Here is a 17,539-nt window from a genome sequence, read left to right as displayed (position 1 = left end):
ACATGGGTGCAACTAGGAAATGCAAACTAATTTACTTCAGGCACTTCATGCAAGCATGCAACTCATTTAGTTCATGGAACCGTAGACATGCATAAAAACAATTAACATTTAGCTTTAGTGCATCAAAAAATGATCCATCACAAAATTTAGTGCAAGAAAAAGGCAAAATAAAAGGACAAGTAACATTTTATTGGGCCCCATTTTATTTGCCGAAGTTAGAGGTGGGCCGGTGCCCCTACGCGGGTGGGCTGGTCTTGGGCATGGTTATTTTCTCAGGGCCCATTTTCTCACGGCCCAACATCTATTCGGCAGCCCAGTTTTGTTTTTTTACTAGAAACTGAATTTGGGTGTGTACTCTGTTAACTGAAGAACAAAAACAGAGGAAACAGAGCATGAGCACTGAATAGGGCCCCTGAGAATATCATTACAATAATTCAAGCAAGTTTTGCTTCACAATAATTCAAATTCATCTAAAAATGGTCCCTAGCTAACTCAAACTACTGGGCACCCCTGAAACTAGTTGACACACTAACTGAAACTCTAACAAATTCTAGCGATTGATGAACATCAAGTAAAATAAACCCATAGCAATGACACAACCATAAAATGCTCCGGCCATCATATTTGCTTGCTGCTTCAAATTGATCAGATGCTTTAGTTGCTTGCCAATTTTCTTCAATTCACACTTCAGTTCTGCATTGTGCATCATTGGATCGGCTCTGTCCGCCAAATTGGGGGCTTGTTCCACGGCAAGCCGCCCCCCAAAATTGAGCTCTTGGGTTCCGGTTGATCCCTCCAATTTCAACCTTTCAACATAGTCATCGAGCCACTCAAAATGCCCACATTTCTTCAGAACCTGAAAAACAGTGCGCCGGAGGCGCATGAATCCTAGATCCACCACCCAGATCCACCGCCCTAATTCGAGGAAAAAAGAAAGAAATCGGGAGAAATTAGACCACAGGATTGGTCAAGAACACAGATCTAACCTGCCCCGGCTGTGGCTTGCTCAAGCATTTCACAAACTCGCACCCATGGTTGCCATTTTCTTCCCTCACACAAGTCAAACGCTTCAGAGGCTCCATGCGCGGGCAATCGGGGCATCTTGTCAACGGCAGTGGACCATACTGCGTCCATGATTGGCGGGAGGCCGAAGTCGAGCTAGACATCACTCGCCGGCGGCGCGCTTCGTTGCCGGAGCAAAGGAAGAAGAAGGTGGGAAAGGAAAGGGGCAGGGCAAGCAATGGAGGGGTGGGCGGGGGGTGGGGTGGGCTGGCTCGGGCTCGTGGCTGGCTCGGGTCGGGGCACGCTGATGAGCACGGGCATGCTTGCGTGGATAAGTTGTGGGTCCCACCCGCATGCGAGTAACTTCTAGGTCCCGCGTGTCATAACTCGAATCGCTAACCCCTCGTGTTTTTCATTTCATGGTTAAACAGAGCCATGTCGCATTGGAGCTACTGTTTGCTTCTAAAACGTCGCATCGCAACCATTCATTCCAACAACGTCGCACTCCTTCCAATTCGCATGAAAAACGTCGCACAGGAGCTATTAACCCCGCGCCCAACACCACTGATACGTTGGCTGGCTGTTCGCACAAGGAACGATTTGACGCAGGCCAACATCTTGGTTTTTCTAGCTCGTTCCATGGTTAGCAAACTGGCCACATTATTTCTTCGTGGCAGCAGCTACCTTGAATCCCAATCCAAATCGACGGGTCTATATTGGGGTTCAAAATTAATTCCACTGAATCATGTGGTAGTAGCACGATGCATGGTTCTTCCGTGGCTTGCATTGTACTTCCTCCTTGCAATGGTCCAGCATAGATTCGCACCGATCGACAGTATCCCAAAGTGTGCATTAGTTTGTTGCCCCGCGGACGTAGATTCCTGTTACCTCCCAATCCAGCTACACCCATGCCCTTATGTAAACGTACCATGAATAATTGAACATTTAGCAATCTACTCTCAGGTAAACTATGCGCATGCAGCTAAGCTAACCCTTTCACAAAACTAATACTGACAACTGAAACCAATCGATGATTTATAAAGGCCCTCTGATATGCCCATGTAGGACCACTATGGGACAATAATAGCCACAATAACTGATTCTTATCTGCACAATCGGAGTATCACGTGCTAGAAAATCCGATATCTCTTCCTATTCGGACGGATGGTAGCTATACTTGGCGCGTAATCCTCAAATAATTGTTGTATCTCTGAACAATATGCAGCAGTGTAGATATTTATGGATGATCTCGGAAGATAAATGCTGGGTTGAGGAAGCTAGTGGATTCCTGTATTTTAGTTCATTCTACATCTTTGCTTTATACATGGAGAAACCAGTTACTACACAGAATTGCCAAATACAGTCTACAGAGTGCCCATGTATGGCCGATACTTGGATGGTATGTAACGCATAATATCATCTCAAATCTGAGTGTGTTTTATAGAGAATCTCTGCCGCAACTGATCCCCAACTGACCAATGACCATGCAGTTACTAGCAGCTCATTTGGCATATGTTACACAGAATTGCTAAATACCGTCTACAGAGTGCCCAAGTATGGCCGATACATGGATGGTATGTAACACATAATATCATATCAAATCACAGTGTGTTTTATAGGGAATTTCTACCACAACTGATCTCCAACTGACCAATGACCATGCAATTATTAGCAGCTCATTTTACATGTTCCAGTTTGCTCTGTACGTCATAGCTTCTGCAGGATACTTTTACATGCATCCAGTTAACAAGAAGCTAGCATAGGTCGCGCTGCTACTTTGAAAACTATTTTGAGACAAAAATGTAATCGAAGGCCAGAAGAAAAATACTACAGTTTTACTCATATACTGAGAACATACTTCTATGTGCCTGGGTTCTGACCACCATACATCTCATAGCTGATTGGATGTGATGGAGATCATGCATATATGTACACATAACCGTGCCTTGTTAACAAACAACTAGAAAATAGTTTTATCCTACCAAAACATTCTTTAACAGAACCAAAACAAGATTTTTATTAACTAACAGAAAAGAAAATAGCCTAAAAACTTTGTGCAAAAAGAATTACATTAAAAGCTATTATAAAACTCCTTTTATGCCTAAAACAAAACTAGTAAGAAAAAAAAAATAAACATTTTCTTTTTCTGTAAATAAAAGTTCCCGTTCTAAAACTACAGAAAAAAAAATGAAATAAAATAAAACAGAGGAGGAAATAATTTTGAAAGTAATTAAAACAACAGAAAAGAGCGACAAAGTTAAATAAACTAAAAAAGGGTTGTTTTCGTGTAAAACTAATTTTAGTAAAATCTATAAATACCCAAATTTGTTCTATTGCTAGGCAAAGTCAAAACCAAGCAGTGGCAAAAAGAATCGCCTAAAAAAATTAATTCTAGCTTATTTTATAGCAGAAATACTAATCTGACTATTAACTCATATAAAACAATTTTCAGAAACTAAAACATGGCCGAAACTATTTTATACAGAAACTTTAGGAAATTTTTAGACTAGAGCAAAAAGAATCAATCACAAACTCTAAATAACCTAAGAGATATAAACTTTTCAAGATTAGGACTTTTCTGTTTTTAAAAACAGAAACGAAAAGTACTAAAAAAAACTAGCGGGCGCTACTGGGCCGAAAGGTGGTCGGTCCAAAACTATCTAACGCGCGAGTGAATTTTAATTGAAACATATACGAGCTAAATAAAGAAAACCGATCTGTAAAACTGACTAGATCTAAACCGGAAAAAAAACTAAAAATTATACCGGTCTATTGAAAATAACCTAACCATTCGCGGATCTAATCTAAGCCGTACATGCGAGATCCAACGGTGGAGGGGAGCTCGGGCTTACAGCGGACGGCGGCGATGGACGGAGACGACGGCGGCGACTCGGGCAATGGCCGTGCGGCGACTCCGGTCGTCGGGGAAGAAGATGGTGGCATCAGGGCGATGCGGCGGAGCTTGGGGAGCTCGGGGCTGGTCTCGATGGTGGTTGAAGACGACGGAGACGAGCGGAACGACCTCGTCAAGCTCCTGTGCCCAACGTGCTCCGGCGACGGGCGTAGATGCTCGGGGGCGACGTTTCTGTGTATAAGAGGACGGTGGACCTTGTCAAAAAGGTGGGCAACGGCGAGGGAAGTACGTGGGTGGAAATTGGGGTCGAGGGAGTGCTCACCGGAGTCAGAACAGGCGGCGAACTGCGGCGGCAGCAGCGAGATCGGGACGGCGAGGACGCGACCTATGGAGGGAGTTGGGGTAGGGTTTTAGGTGGTGCGAGAGAGGAGGGGCTTGGCCTTTTATAGGGCACCTTCGTGGAGCAGGGGGCGACTCAGGATCGTGGTCCCGTGGAATTCGGACTTGGCAACGGCGTCGAACGCGCTCTGGCGCAGCATAGCATGGGCTGGGAAAGAGATGAGGGTGGGCACCGCTGGTCAGTAAGGGAAAGAGAGGGGGAGATAGGTCGGGCGACCGAGATCGAGGGTTTGGGCGCGGCGCGGGTAGAGCAGGCCGGCTCGGTCGCTTGTGGGCTGCGGCGGCACGGGCTGGGCCGGCTGGCCTGGCTGGCGCCTTGGGTTTTTCTATTTTTTTGAATAAGACAGGGAGGAAAATAAAATACATAGAGAAAACTAAAAATACTTTTATATAGGACACACACACGCGCGCACACACACACACACACACACACACACACACACACATATATATATCTCAAAATTCTCAGAAAAACAAAATCTAAAATATGAACTATTTTCCAGAGGCGAAATAAAACTTTATAAAAACATTTCTTTTGAAAACTCCAAATAAATCCAAATTGGAATTCAAACTTTTGGCATTATTTTCTTCTGACATTTTTGGAGTGTCATTTTAACTCCTCTCATACTTTTGAACAAGTATTTGTCAGGTATTTTTGGAATAAATTTCAAATGCCAATTTGAATTCAAAGTCAAATAAAATTCAAATGCCTCCGAAATTTCCAAATGTCACTCAATTCAAACAAAATGCATAGATTCTTAGCTAATAATTGTAAAACATTCCAAATTAAAAATTTGGGATGTTACACCAAAACCTGCTGGATCATGCAGTACTAGTACTAGTATATCGTTGGTGTTCACTATGTACAGATTCACCTTCGTTCGCCACGGAAGTTGGAACCGACACTAGTAGAAAAAGGGTCAAATGTGAAGCACAATAGTGCCGGTTTGAATTTGAGCCGGCACTAATGTGTACATTAGTGCCGATTCGTGGCGGCGATCAATAGTACCAGTTCGTGGCGAACCTTTAGTACCGGTTCATGCCACGAACCGGTACTAAAGAGGCTGTGTCAGCCTGCGGTGAGGCTATGGCCCCACCATCACCATTTAGTGTGGGTTCGTACCACGAACCGGTACTAATGAGGTTATGGCAAACTGTTTTTAGTCCCACCTCGCTCTCCTAACAAGCCTTTTACCACCTTAAATATGTTACTTCTCAAACTATCACAAGCACTTGGTTCTTATTGAACTCTATGTGTAGAATTTGTGGCCGCAATATGAGTCTTCATCGGTTTATAAATCGTTGAGGACTCATATTGACAATTCAGATTGTACACACAAGGATCATTGATGATCAAAGTATTTTTGATGTATAAGATCATATTGACAATTCAGACTGTAAAGAAATATAAGATCATGACCTAAATGCTCTTATATTTTTTGTGTTCAGTATGCACCATTCAAAGCGACGCCATCAACTTTCAACCGTTTATGCCTTCATTTGCTATTTTTCATGCATTTAATGATTTGTTTTGAGAACTAAATGACCTGGAAATTGAAAAGCACTACAAATGAACTCTGAAAAAGTTGAAACTTGGCATGGTATCATCATTTCACCCACATATCATGTTCAAAAAAATAGAGAAGGTTACGGCAAAAACTGGATGAACTTCGTTTACAAACTGGACAATCTCTTTCAAAGTATTCGGATTTCTGACGAAATTAAACTCATTTGTTATAAAGGCATTTTATTTTTTTAAACTTATTACAACTCCAGACTTTTTGCGCATTCAGTATGCACCATTCAACTGCTAGGCGGGAGGAGCTCTTTAGTACCGGTTCCAACTATCGGGCGAGAGGAGCTCTTTAATACCGGTTCGTGGCGAACCTTTAGCACCGGTTCGTCCCACGAACTGGTACTAATGAGGTTGTTTCAGGTAAGGCTGGGGCCCCACGAGCACCTTTAGTACCAGTACTATAGTTTCTTAGTAAGCTGTTTTTTAGTTCCAACTCGTGAAATGAGAGGGACTAGGAGCGGTTTATAAGACCTGAGTGCAGAGACGATGAAGAAGAGGCTCAATGCTCACGTTGCTTAGCTTCAACCCTTGAGGAATATGGTAGACTGCATGGAGCTATGTGCAGCGCAGTTTACACTATTCTGAAAGGCTTGAAGCTAATTAACGAGCATTGCACCTCTTTTTTATTTTTAATAACTTATTACAACTCCGGACTTCTTCTGTTATGGCAAAAACTAGTTGCACTTCGGCATTTCATTTTTTTAAACTTTGGTTATAACTCCAGACTTTGACCATCAAGTTTTAACCATCAACTTGGCATGGTATATAAAAATAAATGAATAGAAAAAAATATATAAAGCAGAAAAGAAAAAAACTATAGCAGAAAAGAAAAAAAAACTATATAAAAAACTACTTAGAAATAAATAGAAGAAAATAAATATAGCAGAAAAGAAAAAAACTACTCAGAAATAAATAGAAGAAAAATAAAGCAGAAAAGAAAAAAAATTATATTTGCTATTTTTCATTCGTTTACTGATTTGTTAGAGAGTCAAATGACTGTGAAATTGAAAATCACTACAAAATGAACTCTGAAAATGTTGAATTTTTGCAAACTAGATGAAAAACTACTCACAAATAAATAGAAGAAAATAAATATAACAGAAAAAAAAACTATACAAAAAACTACGCGGAAATAAATAGAAGAAAATAAAGCAGAAAAGAAAAAAAACTATAAAAAAATTGGGGCGCTGCCCTATGGGCCTGCTAGGCCACGGACGTGCAATTACAGGCCCTAAAGGCCTAGCAGACTCACAGGGTAGCGCGCAGAAGTTAGGTCCACAAGCCTGCTATATAGAAGAGTTCAAAGAGGCAGTCGCGGCTGGGTTTATAAACCAGTGCGGCTGCCCTTCGCCCGGCGAGGTGGGACTAAACTTTGTGTACCGCGGGGTGGCAGCGCAAGGCCTTTAGTACCGGTTGGTGGCTCCAACCGGTACTAAAGGCCTGCGTTTCCCATCGCTTGGCCTAGCGAAAATAGGACTTTAGTACCGGTTGGAGCCACCAGCCGTTACTAAAGGCCCATCCTATATATATAACACTTACGAAAATTTCAGTTACATCTCCCCACTTCGTCTCCAACCTCTTGCGAGACATCGCCTCGCGCAGCTTGATCCCGTCGTCGCCGCCCATCGCCCGTCGTCCGTCGTCGTCGTCGCTGTCCCCGCCGCCCGTCGTCGTCGTCGTCGTCTCGCGACGCAGCCCCGAACACCGCCGCCGTCCGTCGTTGTCGCCGCGGCCCCGTATGTCTCTCTCTCGCACCCGCGCCGCGCGCACCCGTACGTACGCCGCCGCCCCCGCTCGTACGTATGGGGCGGCGGCGTACGGGGCGGCACTGCAGTGTATACACACACACATACACACACATATATACACACACATAAAGATACACACACACACACACATTTTTTTTACTTATTTTTTGTTTTCTGTTTTTTAGAAAAGTTAATTAGATGATCAAATGTTAGATTAATATCGAATGTTAGATGAATTAGATAGAAAAGTTAAATATATATTAATGTCAATTGTTAGAGATGAATATAGCTAGATATTAATTAGGTATATGAGATTTGAACTAGTTGAATAATTAATATAACTAGTTTATTTTTAGTAAGAAAATTGTCGAACTAGTTTATTTAGGTATATGAGATTTGAACTAGTTGAATAATTAATGTAACTAGTTTATTTTTAGTAAGAAAATTTAGGTATCTGAGATTTGATAATCTAATTAAAATATTATTTGTTAATGAGTTTTTCTGTTTATTTAATTTTTTATATAGTTTATATAAATGTTAGATTAATGTCGAATGTTAGATGAATTAGATAGAAAAGTTAAATATATAGTAATGTCAATTGTTAGAGATGAATATAGTTAGATATATTAATGTCAAATGTTAGATGAATATATATTTGAATTGGCTAAATATTAATTAATGTTAGATACTAATAAGTGTTTAATGTTTCACCTATATGAACATAGGAAATGTCATCTGACGACGAAAAAGATTTCATTATGTGCGAACACTGTGAAGACCAGCGCGGCCTGTGCGACAGAAATTTCCTTGTTGATGGTAGGCGCTTCAGCATCAAGCTGGATGAGACATTCGAAGTGGATACAGTAAGTCACAACGGCAATTATTATTTGAATGCAAAACTTATGCTTCATTTGCTTCAACTTATAATTTTAAAGCATGACTTATGCTTCATTTGCTTCAACTTATAATTTTAAATTTTCACTATTCTACTAGCGCATCCCCTGCCATGCAAGATTTTTTGTCTTGGATAAGATAGGTTTTAGTGCTATAGATGATATGGAGGTAAAGAGAGTTTACTTGAAAACCGAGCATGGGTATACTTTCAACGTCAAATTATATAATGGAGACACATACACCCATTTTGAATGCAAAACTTGGCAAGCACTATGCAAGGCTTATGCATTTGAGCCTGATATGGTTATCACCTTTGATATTCGTCCGGAAGATGATATTGAAGGTAATATAGACATCTGGGTCGATGTGCAAACGCCTCCAGTTCTATCATTATGTGAGTTTTTCTCAACAATGCATGCATATGTTTATGTCTTTGATGCAGTTTATTCAAAAATAGTTGACAACTAATTTGTATTGTCAGCTTATTTCGGTTCAAGCAAACATGTCCGGCGCTTGGTAGACAGGACCTACTACTGCCCCGGGGCTCAACTAAACTGCGAGGAGATAAGTCATTATGTTTCATGGCTTGAGGATCTTCATACTGTCAAGACAATTTTTCTTCCTGAATTTAGAAATGTTAGTACTCAAAATGTGCGACCAAAATGTGCGACCAATAGTGATCTTCATACTGTCAAGACAGATTTTTACTATTTGTCCTTAGTGCATCTTTTGCATACATTATTTTTGAAACTAAAATTTCATTGCTAAGTATATTAATTACTATACTCCCGATGACAGTTGTGCCTCAGTGGATCGAGACAAAAGGTCGCATGTCAATGGTTAGCTTACGACCAAGATTTCCTACATTGCACATGAGTGCATTCAGGATTTCTGAAAGCGAAGAATGCTTAATAGTGAAAGATTGGAGCAAAATTGTTAACGATCGCAGAGAAGTACTAGGGGCAGCAAGGAGAAGCGCAACCCAAGATTAGGAGACAGATTCATCTGCATGCTCTATTATGATGAATCAGGAGAGCTATACATATTATATGCTATTCTACCTGAGAGGGAGCAGCAGGAGTGATTTAGCTAGTTCATGCTCTTAGTACTTGTCCTCTCTCATGTCCGTATTGTCCTGAACTTAATTAATCTCAAATAGTGATTTTCTTGTGAATGCTTATAATATCATGACCATGTTGAACTCGATGATATCTTTGCTTCTGTTACAAGTAAATGTTTCTTCTTCAAGCTAGCTAGTGTTGGTGATGATTAGATAGCAGTAATGACTATGATGATTAAATAGTGATAATTAATGACGACTACGATGATTTTTAGCTAGCTAGTATATATATATATATATATATATATATATATATATATATATATATATATACTGTTGATGGTGATGATATGATGCAAGGGTTTATTTATTTATTAATATGTGGTGATGATGATGATGATGAGTTATTATATATATTATTTATGAAAGAAACCGCAAATTAGTTTGAACTGGATGGATCCTAGCTAAGTGATCAAGTATATATATATGCCATATCCATATCCATATCAAGTATAACAACTCATTATAATGTAAAACAATCCTAAATTAAATTGATAACACAAATTTAAATGAAAAATAAAAAATAAAACAAAAACCGAAAAACATTTAGTACCGGTTGGTGTTACCAACCGGTACTAAAGGGCTCCCGGCCCCCGGAGCTGGCTCGTGCCACGTGGTTGCCTATAGCACCGGTTCGTGCTGAACCGGTACTAAATGGGGGGGGGGGGCTTTAGTGCCCACACTTTAGTGCCGGTTACCGAACCGGCACTAAAGGGCCTTACGAACCGGTGATATTGCCCGGTTCTGCACTAGTGCGAGTCCTCTTGAGTCACCGGCACGGTACTGTCGATATTCATCAGAGGATGGAGCCGTGGATCCGTGACTATGAACATTCGGTTGATGGCATAGCGTTGAGGAAAATTTAACTGCTCTTTGAACATTACGGAATCGCATACGCTTGAAGTCGAGCTTTTGCAAAATAAATGCTCTATGAACATTACGGAATCGCATACGCTCGAAGTCTAGCTTTTGCAAAATCTTTCATAACGACGTGACGTAGGTCAACACTGCTTAAATACACAGCTCTCGTAGTTTCCTCCAAGAAGTAGAAGAAGAAGCGACAAGTATTATTCTTGATACAAAGAAAAGGAAGCGACGACAAATACATGGAGCCAAGCAGATTCCACAAGACAGACAACTACTACCACGTAAATTTGGTACTTCTTCCGTCCTAAAAATCTTTTCTTAAATTTATCTAAATACGGTTGGACCTAACACTAAAATATGATTAGCTAGATAAGTCAATATCTAGACAAATTTTATAAGACAAGAATTTTGGGCGGTGGGAGTTACATCATCCACGAGGCAGTTTTGGGGTCAAGGGATGCAAACGACAAGCTGCACTCGTCCACCAGGCAGTCGTCATCGAAGTTCCACAGCCTCATCGCCAGCTCGTCCGCGGGGACACTGCCCTGCACGGCGTCTGCGCTGAACAGGCCGTCCAGTGACTCGTAGGAGCCGCCGTTAAAGTAGGAAAACTGGTCGTCGGCGAAGAGGAGGCAGTCGTCGAACAGCGCCTCTGCCCTGGGCCGCTTCGTGTCACTGCGGCTGCGGAGCTGCTCGATGTTGAGTTGCACAGCGTCTTTGTGGAAGATGTCGACCACCGCCACCGGTGCTGCCCTGGCTGATGGAGGGGACGTGGAGGGGAAGTTGAGCTTGTCCTTGGAGCGGCCGAAGCCACGTGCAGCGGCGTCGTAGGCCAGCGCGGCGGCTTCGGCGGATGGGAAAGTGCCGAGCCAGACGCGGGCGCCCTTGATGGTGTCACGGATCTCCGCGGCCCACTTTCCCCATGGCCGGAGCCGCACGCCCCTGTAGTGCGCCGGCTTGGTGGATCCGCGGAACACACTCTCCTCTACCCTCATCCGCATTCCTACGTTGCCCGGCATTGGTGGACGTCTTGAAGCCACCGCTGGCGCGGTCGGAATGAGCTCTAACTCTGTTACTTGCTCTCGCTCTTTAGTGACTATAGTAGTACAGTAGCAGTGGTTTGCTCGTAGTTAGTACGTACAGTGGTTGTGGAGTTAGGGTGGGCTTGAGGCGTTCTTAAGTAGGTTCCATAAAATCAGGGGGCAACGGGGGTGGATGAGATTAAGAATGAGACAGCTCAGCACTTTACTCCCGCATGCTCCCAACGTCGACAAAGCGCCCGACTCATTTCTATTCTATAGGAGCAACTGTTCCCGTCGACATCGAGCAAGCCAATGATATGCCGCCACCTTTTTTGTATTATAATAAAGTTTGTTGGAGCGCTGGGTCGATCGTACCACCTGCAGCATGCAAATGACACTTGCTTGCATGTCATTATATTCTCTGTAATTTCTCACAACCTAATCTTCCAAATATTTTAATTAGTTGAGATTTTCAGTACCCTCTCTAGCTACTCGGCACAATGTGATGCAATGCGACCAAGTTGTTGCATCGGAAGAAAACTTCGGACAAATTTCAAAATCAGATAGATCATCCCTCCTCACACTCCCAGGGCACCAAGAGCTACAGTTTCCTCCGCCTCCCGCGTGCAGCCGCCAGCCTGCCCCATCGATCTCCCGTGCCTTTAGGGCCAGCAGGTGCGGTCAACCCCGAGCGAAGGACTCCGGTTTTTGATATATTTCTTTTAGTTTTAGTTGGTTTGTGTCCTGAAGATAGAATAAGGTTCTCTCAGCCTAATCCCTTTCCCGTGGGTGCTTATGGAAGGCATGTGGAGGTTTGTCTCCAATGGTCTCGCGAGATTTGATTGGCGTTTGTCTTTAGTTGATCTGCTTGGGTCCATTCTTCGTTCATCTTTGTTCCTGTGTTTACAGGTTGGATCATTCCGATCTTCGTTTCCCTTCATCGACGGCAGTTGCTGATGAGTGACATTTTTATACTCATTCACTAGTTGTTTAAACCTAGATATTCTTTCTGATTTTACTACTAATGACCAATGAATGCAAATGATTCCATAAATCCTCTCTTTGATGTGTTTTCATAGGAAATTGGTTGTCCTCTATGGCTGCGGCTGAGCTGGTCGCGGTGCGCGAGCTCATCCGTGGAGTGCGTTTGTCTGATGTGCACGACCGCCACGTCATGGCCTTCGGTGACGACGTCACGTTCGGTTTGTGTGCGGCCTTCCGCCTGTTGTCGCCGCACGGGGTGCTTGACCAGGTCTCCATCAACATCTGGTGCTCCAAGCTCCCCAACAAGATCAAGATCTTTGCTCGTCTGCTTGTCGGCGACCGGCTTAGCACTCGATTCAACCTATTCGGTAAGAGTTGTGCCCCGTCGCCGACCTGCGCCTCCGACACGACGACGAGACGGCGGATTGCCTCTTTGCCGGCCCACTTTTGGGCTCGCCACGCCATGGCCCCCCTTCGCTCGGTAAGGGAAATCCTTGCTGCTCATCGACGCACGCTGGTGCCTGATACAGTCTGGATAGATGGCATCTACATCCTCCTTTGGCATATTTGGAAGGCCAGAAACGATGTGGTCTTCAACTCCATCACCTGCCGTGTTGACGAGGTCGTCCGCCGCGCAGTCGATGATGCTATGCTTTGCTCAAAGCGCTTCGAAGCCGGAGCGAGTGCGCATCTCCTCCGGTTTCGTTCCTACCTACTTTCTTATCTTTAGGCTCATCTCCCTCTGTTTTCTCGGTTTTTGCTTCTTCACCATGATGTTTTTTTATCTCCTCGATAGAAAACTATGTATGACTACCACGTCACTTTCGAGTAATATAACAACCGGTGGGTTTTTCCCCGTCATTCTCGAAAAGAAAAACACAACAATGCCGATCATAGACAGAAAAAATCATGCATCCGCGATCGCCTGGAAAACAGCAACCTGAGGCATACCAGGTACAATAGCAAGATCGTCTTGAAGGGTAGACGAGGGCATAAATCATGAAATTTCGTTGCAGAAAATAACACAGACAAATTAAGAGCCACAGCTGCCTGAATAACACTTGATTTGACAACATAATAGCACAAGAAGAGCAGATTCACCAGCAAGTGCCATAATCAGGCACAATTCGACTTCATAGAAGGAAAGATAGAAATGAAACCCACCATCATTCACACTCGGCATGCTCAGTCGTACATTATCAGGGGTATTTCCCCACCACCATCTAAGTCAAATTAAAGATGTTGTTCGCCGCCCACGCACAGGCTCGTGCCATTGTACCAGGTCTTAGTCTAAAGGGAAAAAGTGGGCATTTTGATGACATGTCACTTTACAATATCATAGTCACAGGATATATACTCCATCAGTAGGTGCCTGGTGGCATAGCACCGATAGTCGAAGCACAACACTTTGCATGAGCGCGCGCGTGCACACACACACAACCAAATAACCTGCATATTGCAGGTTTGCACTTAAAAATTTTATTTCAAAATTCATATTTGAGTTTCAGTTTGGTTGAATGTGAAATGAGGTGTTAGTTAGCTACATGGAGATGAAGAGGAGGATATGTTTGGCCCTAATATTGTAATAGAGATGAGATGGATTGGGAACATAGGTTCAATGGGTAACAAAGTAGCAGGAGCTGAGACTGTGGACGTGACAACAACCATGTCCTGCCACTAGCGCCAGGAATGCAAAGGTGGAGAAGCTGATGTTTCTCGAGAATCAACTTCATTAATTACATCTGCGGAATGAACACTAGTAGAAAAGGGGGCAACGGTTCAGGCCGGGGCAGCCCATTAGTCCCCGTTCAGACCAGAACCGGGACCAATTGGGGCATTGGTCCCGGTTCGTGAGCCCAGGGGGGCGGCCGGGCCACGTGGGCCGTTGGTCTCGGCTCGTCTGGACCTTTTGGTCCCGGTTGGTGTGACGAAACGGGACCAATGGGCCTGGCTCCTGGCCCACCACCAGGGCCGGCCCTGGGGGGTGGCAGGGGGGCGGCCACCCAGGGCCCCCGAAATCTAGGGGCCCCCTCCAGGGTTCGCAAGGAGCCCATGGCCCAGACCATAAGAAGGCATCGACCTAGACGCGCACGCACAGAGAAATCCCTGTTTTCCTTCTTCCCATCATGAGTTCGTCGCTTCGTGACGATCCTATTCCCGCGAGGGCTCCAATCGCGAGTCTCGACGCCAATGTAGATCGCTCTCCGTCATGCGGCCGGCTGGTCTTCCTCCAGGTCCCCGGTCCCGTTGTGTTATCCTCCGTTCGTGAGATGCCTCTCATGTGCAAGACGAAGCCACCCCACTTATAAGGTCATCCCTAACCTCCTCTTTCTAGTTGGTCATGTTCATATAGTGCAGCAACAGTCAGATCTTAGAAGGTCTCGCATATGATGCAGTACAAAATTTTAATTTCGTGGGCCCGTTGCTCTATTTCTTACTTCAATTTGGACTTTGTCGACACAACACCAATCGCCTTATCTATTGAAAAAGTTGCCTGCTATGTGTTTGATTGTCGTTCTTTGCATTCTCTCTCCAAATCATATGACTGCAAATTTAACTTAAAAATTGGAAGAAGGTCTTAGCTATACACACATAACTTCAATCCAAACATGGTTATATAATAAAGCCACTCAGACTCCCGTAGCCGTCGGGTAGGTAAATGATCTTTTATTGTTGTAAATGGAGCTTTTAAACTTTAAACCTTTCATCTTGATGTTTACCCTCTATCAGGTATTCGATTTGTCTAATTAAGTAAAGGAATACACTATTTACAATTCTCGTTTTATTTTGAAATAATAGACAATAATAAGTTAGGTAAAGGAATGAAATCTAAAAAGAAATGAGATTGTTACTATGATCTTTATAGTAGGGGCCCCGGGTTGCAATTTCGCCCTGGGCCCTTGAAATATCAGGACCGACCCTGCCCACCACCATTGGTCCCGGTTGGTGGAACCAACTGGGACCAAAGGCTCCCCTTTAGTCCCGGTTTGTGCCACGAACCAGGACCAATAGTGCTGCCTATATATACCCTCGCCCGCGAGCAGAGCACTCCAGTGCTCTGTTTTTCTGGGCCGGCGAGGGGAGGGGTTTGTGGTGCTCTAGCTCACCTCCTATGCACATGAGGTGTTCGATGAAATGCCCGAGCCACACTAGTTAAGCTTTCTCCTCTCGAAGCTCGACCTCAAAGCTCCATTTTCCTCGAGATTTGTCTAGATTTAGCGGTCCGTCACGCCCCACCCCCGTCTTCACCGCCGTCGATCACCCGCGCCGATCTCATCACCGACACCACCGTGGTGAGCCTCTTGTTCTTATCTTCTTTCTGAAAGGAAAAATATTGTTACTTGTATGTTTAGATAGATACTTGTATCATTTTCTTACTTTTATTATTGCATCTTATATAGTGCGATGGTTTTGGTATCCGCCCCCGTCGGCCCTTGTCCTGTCTATGATTCGGATGTGGTATATACATTAATCTTTATAACTATTGGTTCATTTATTGTTTATGAAAATTATGCGGACCAACGTGACGTAGATTTTATTTGTCTAGGATGTATGTGAACCGGAAATTCCAACCGACCCTATTGTCGAGAGGTTAAATTTAGTTGAAGAAGAAAACAATTTCTTGAAGGAAAAAATAAAAAAAATTGAGGAGGAGAAGATGATATTGGAGTTGCATGTTGCGGATGTCGTCGATGATCACAAGATCAAGATGGATGCAATGCGCTTGAAGATTAGAAAGATTAGAAAATATGCCATTCATACCGAGGCTTGGTATCATTATGCCGTTGGATCAATTGTTACCTTGGTTGCGATTATGATCGCCTTTGTTTTCGCATTAAAATGTTTTACATAGTTTCAATGTATGGTTTAATTAATTAGATGCTCTGGAGAGCTATATGTTGTTAGATGAGAACTATGTATGTACTTTGCTTTTAATGCATGTGATGATGAACTTTTATTAATTTGGACACTTAATTATATATAATGCACGCAGATGAACCGGCAATGGATGTACGGTGACAGACACACCTCCGAGTACATTAAGGGCGTGCATGAGTTTCTCGATGCGGCTGAGGCAAACAAGCAGAATGGTTTTATGTGTTGTCCATGCCCTGATTGTGGGAATACGAAGTCTTACTCTGACCGGAAAATCCTTCACACCCACCTGCTTTACAAGGGTTTCATGCCACACTATAATGTTTGGACGAGGCACAGAGAAATAGGGGTTATGATGGAAGACGACGAAGAAGAAGAGTACGATGACAACTACGTGCCCCCTGAATACCGTGATGCTGCAACGGGGGGAGCTGGTGAAGATCAAGAGGAACCAGACAATGTGCCCAATGATGCTGCAACGGGTGAAGGTGCTGAAGATCAAGAGGAACCAGACGATGTGCCCGATGATGATGATCTCCGCCAGGTCAGTGTCGATGCAAGGACGCAATGCGAAAGTCAAAAGGAGAAGCTGAAATTCGATCGCATGTTAGAGGATCACAAAAAAGGGTTGTACCCCAATTGCGAAGATGGCAACACAAAGCTCGGTACCGTACTGGAATTGCTGCAGTGGAAGGCAGAGAATGCTGTGCCTGACAAAGGATTTGAGAAGCTACTGAAAATATTGAAGAAGAAGCTTCCAAAGGATAACGAATTGCCCGACAGTACATACGCAGCAAAGAAGGTCGTATGCCCTCTAGGATTGGAGGTGGAGAAGATACATGCATGCCCTAATGACTGCATTCTATACCGCGGTGCATACAAGGATCTGAACGCATGCCCCGTATGCGGTGCATTGCGGTATAAGATCAGACGAGATGACCCTGGTGATGTTCACGGCGAGCCCCACAGGAAGAGGGTTCCTGCGAAGGTGATGTGGTATGCTCCTATAATACCATGGTTGAAACGTCTGTTCAGAAACGGAAAGCATGCCAAGTCGATGCGATGGCACAGTGAGGACCGTAAGAAAGACGGGAAGTTGAGAGCACCCGCTGACGGGTCGCAGTGGAGAAAAATCATGAGAAAGTATTGGGATGAGTTTGCAAAGGACCCAAGGAACGTATGGTTTGCTTTAAGCGC

The 17,539-nt window shown here is 43.7% G+C and overlaps 1 protein-coding gene across 1 annotated transcript; it reads right to left on the bottom strand.

Annotated features, from left to right (window-relative positions):
* Nucleotides 1-10,882: 10,882 nt before the first annotated feature.
* On the bottom strand, nt 10,883-11,509 carry LOC125530137 (ethylene-responsive transcription factor ABR1-like). Its single transcript, XM_048694537.1, has one exon. It carries the CDS (start codon nt 11,477-11,479, stop codon nt 10,883-10,885), a length of 597 nt encoding a protein of 198 aa, XP_048550494.1. The 5' UTR covers nt 11,480-11,509.
* Between the last annotated feature and the right edge of the window lie 6,030 nt (nt 11,510-17,539).

Source organism: Triticum urartu, unplaced genomic scaffold, assembly GCF_003073215.2.
Source record: "Triticum urartu cultivar G1812 unplaced genomic scaffold, Tu2.1 TuUngrouped_contig_610, whole genome shotgun sequence".
Classification (NCBI taxonomy): Eukaryota; Viridiplantae; Streptophyta; class Magnoliopsida; order Poales; family Poaceae; genus Triticum; species Triticum urartu.
This window is presented reverse-complemented; position numbering and strand designations above follow the sequence as displayed.

Bases quoted from the DNA above. Each gene is read 5' to 3' on its own strand.
- LOC125530137 (XM_048694537.1), bottom strand. From the start codon at position 11,479: ATGCCGGGCAACGTAGGAATGCGGATGAGGGTAGAGGAGAGTGTGTTC.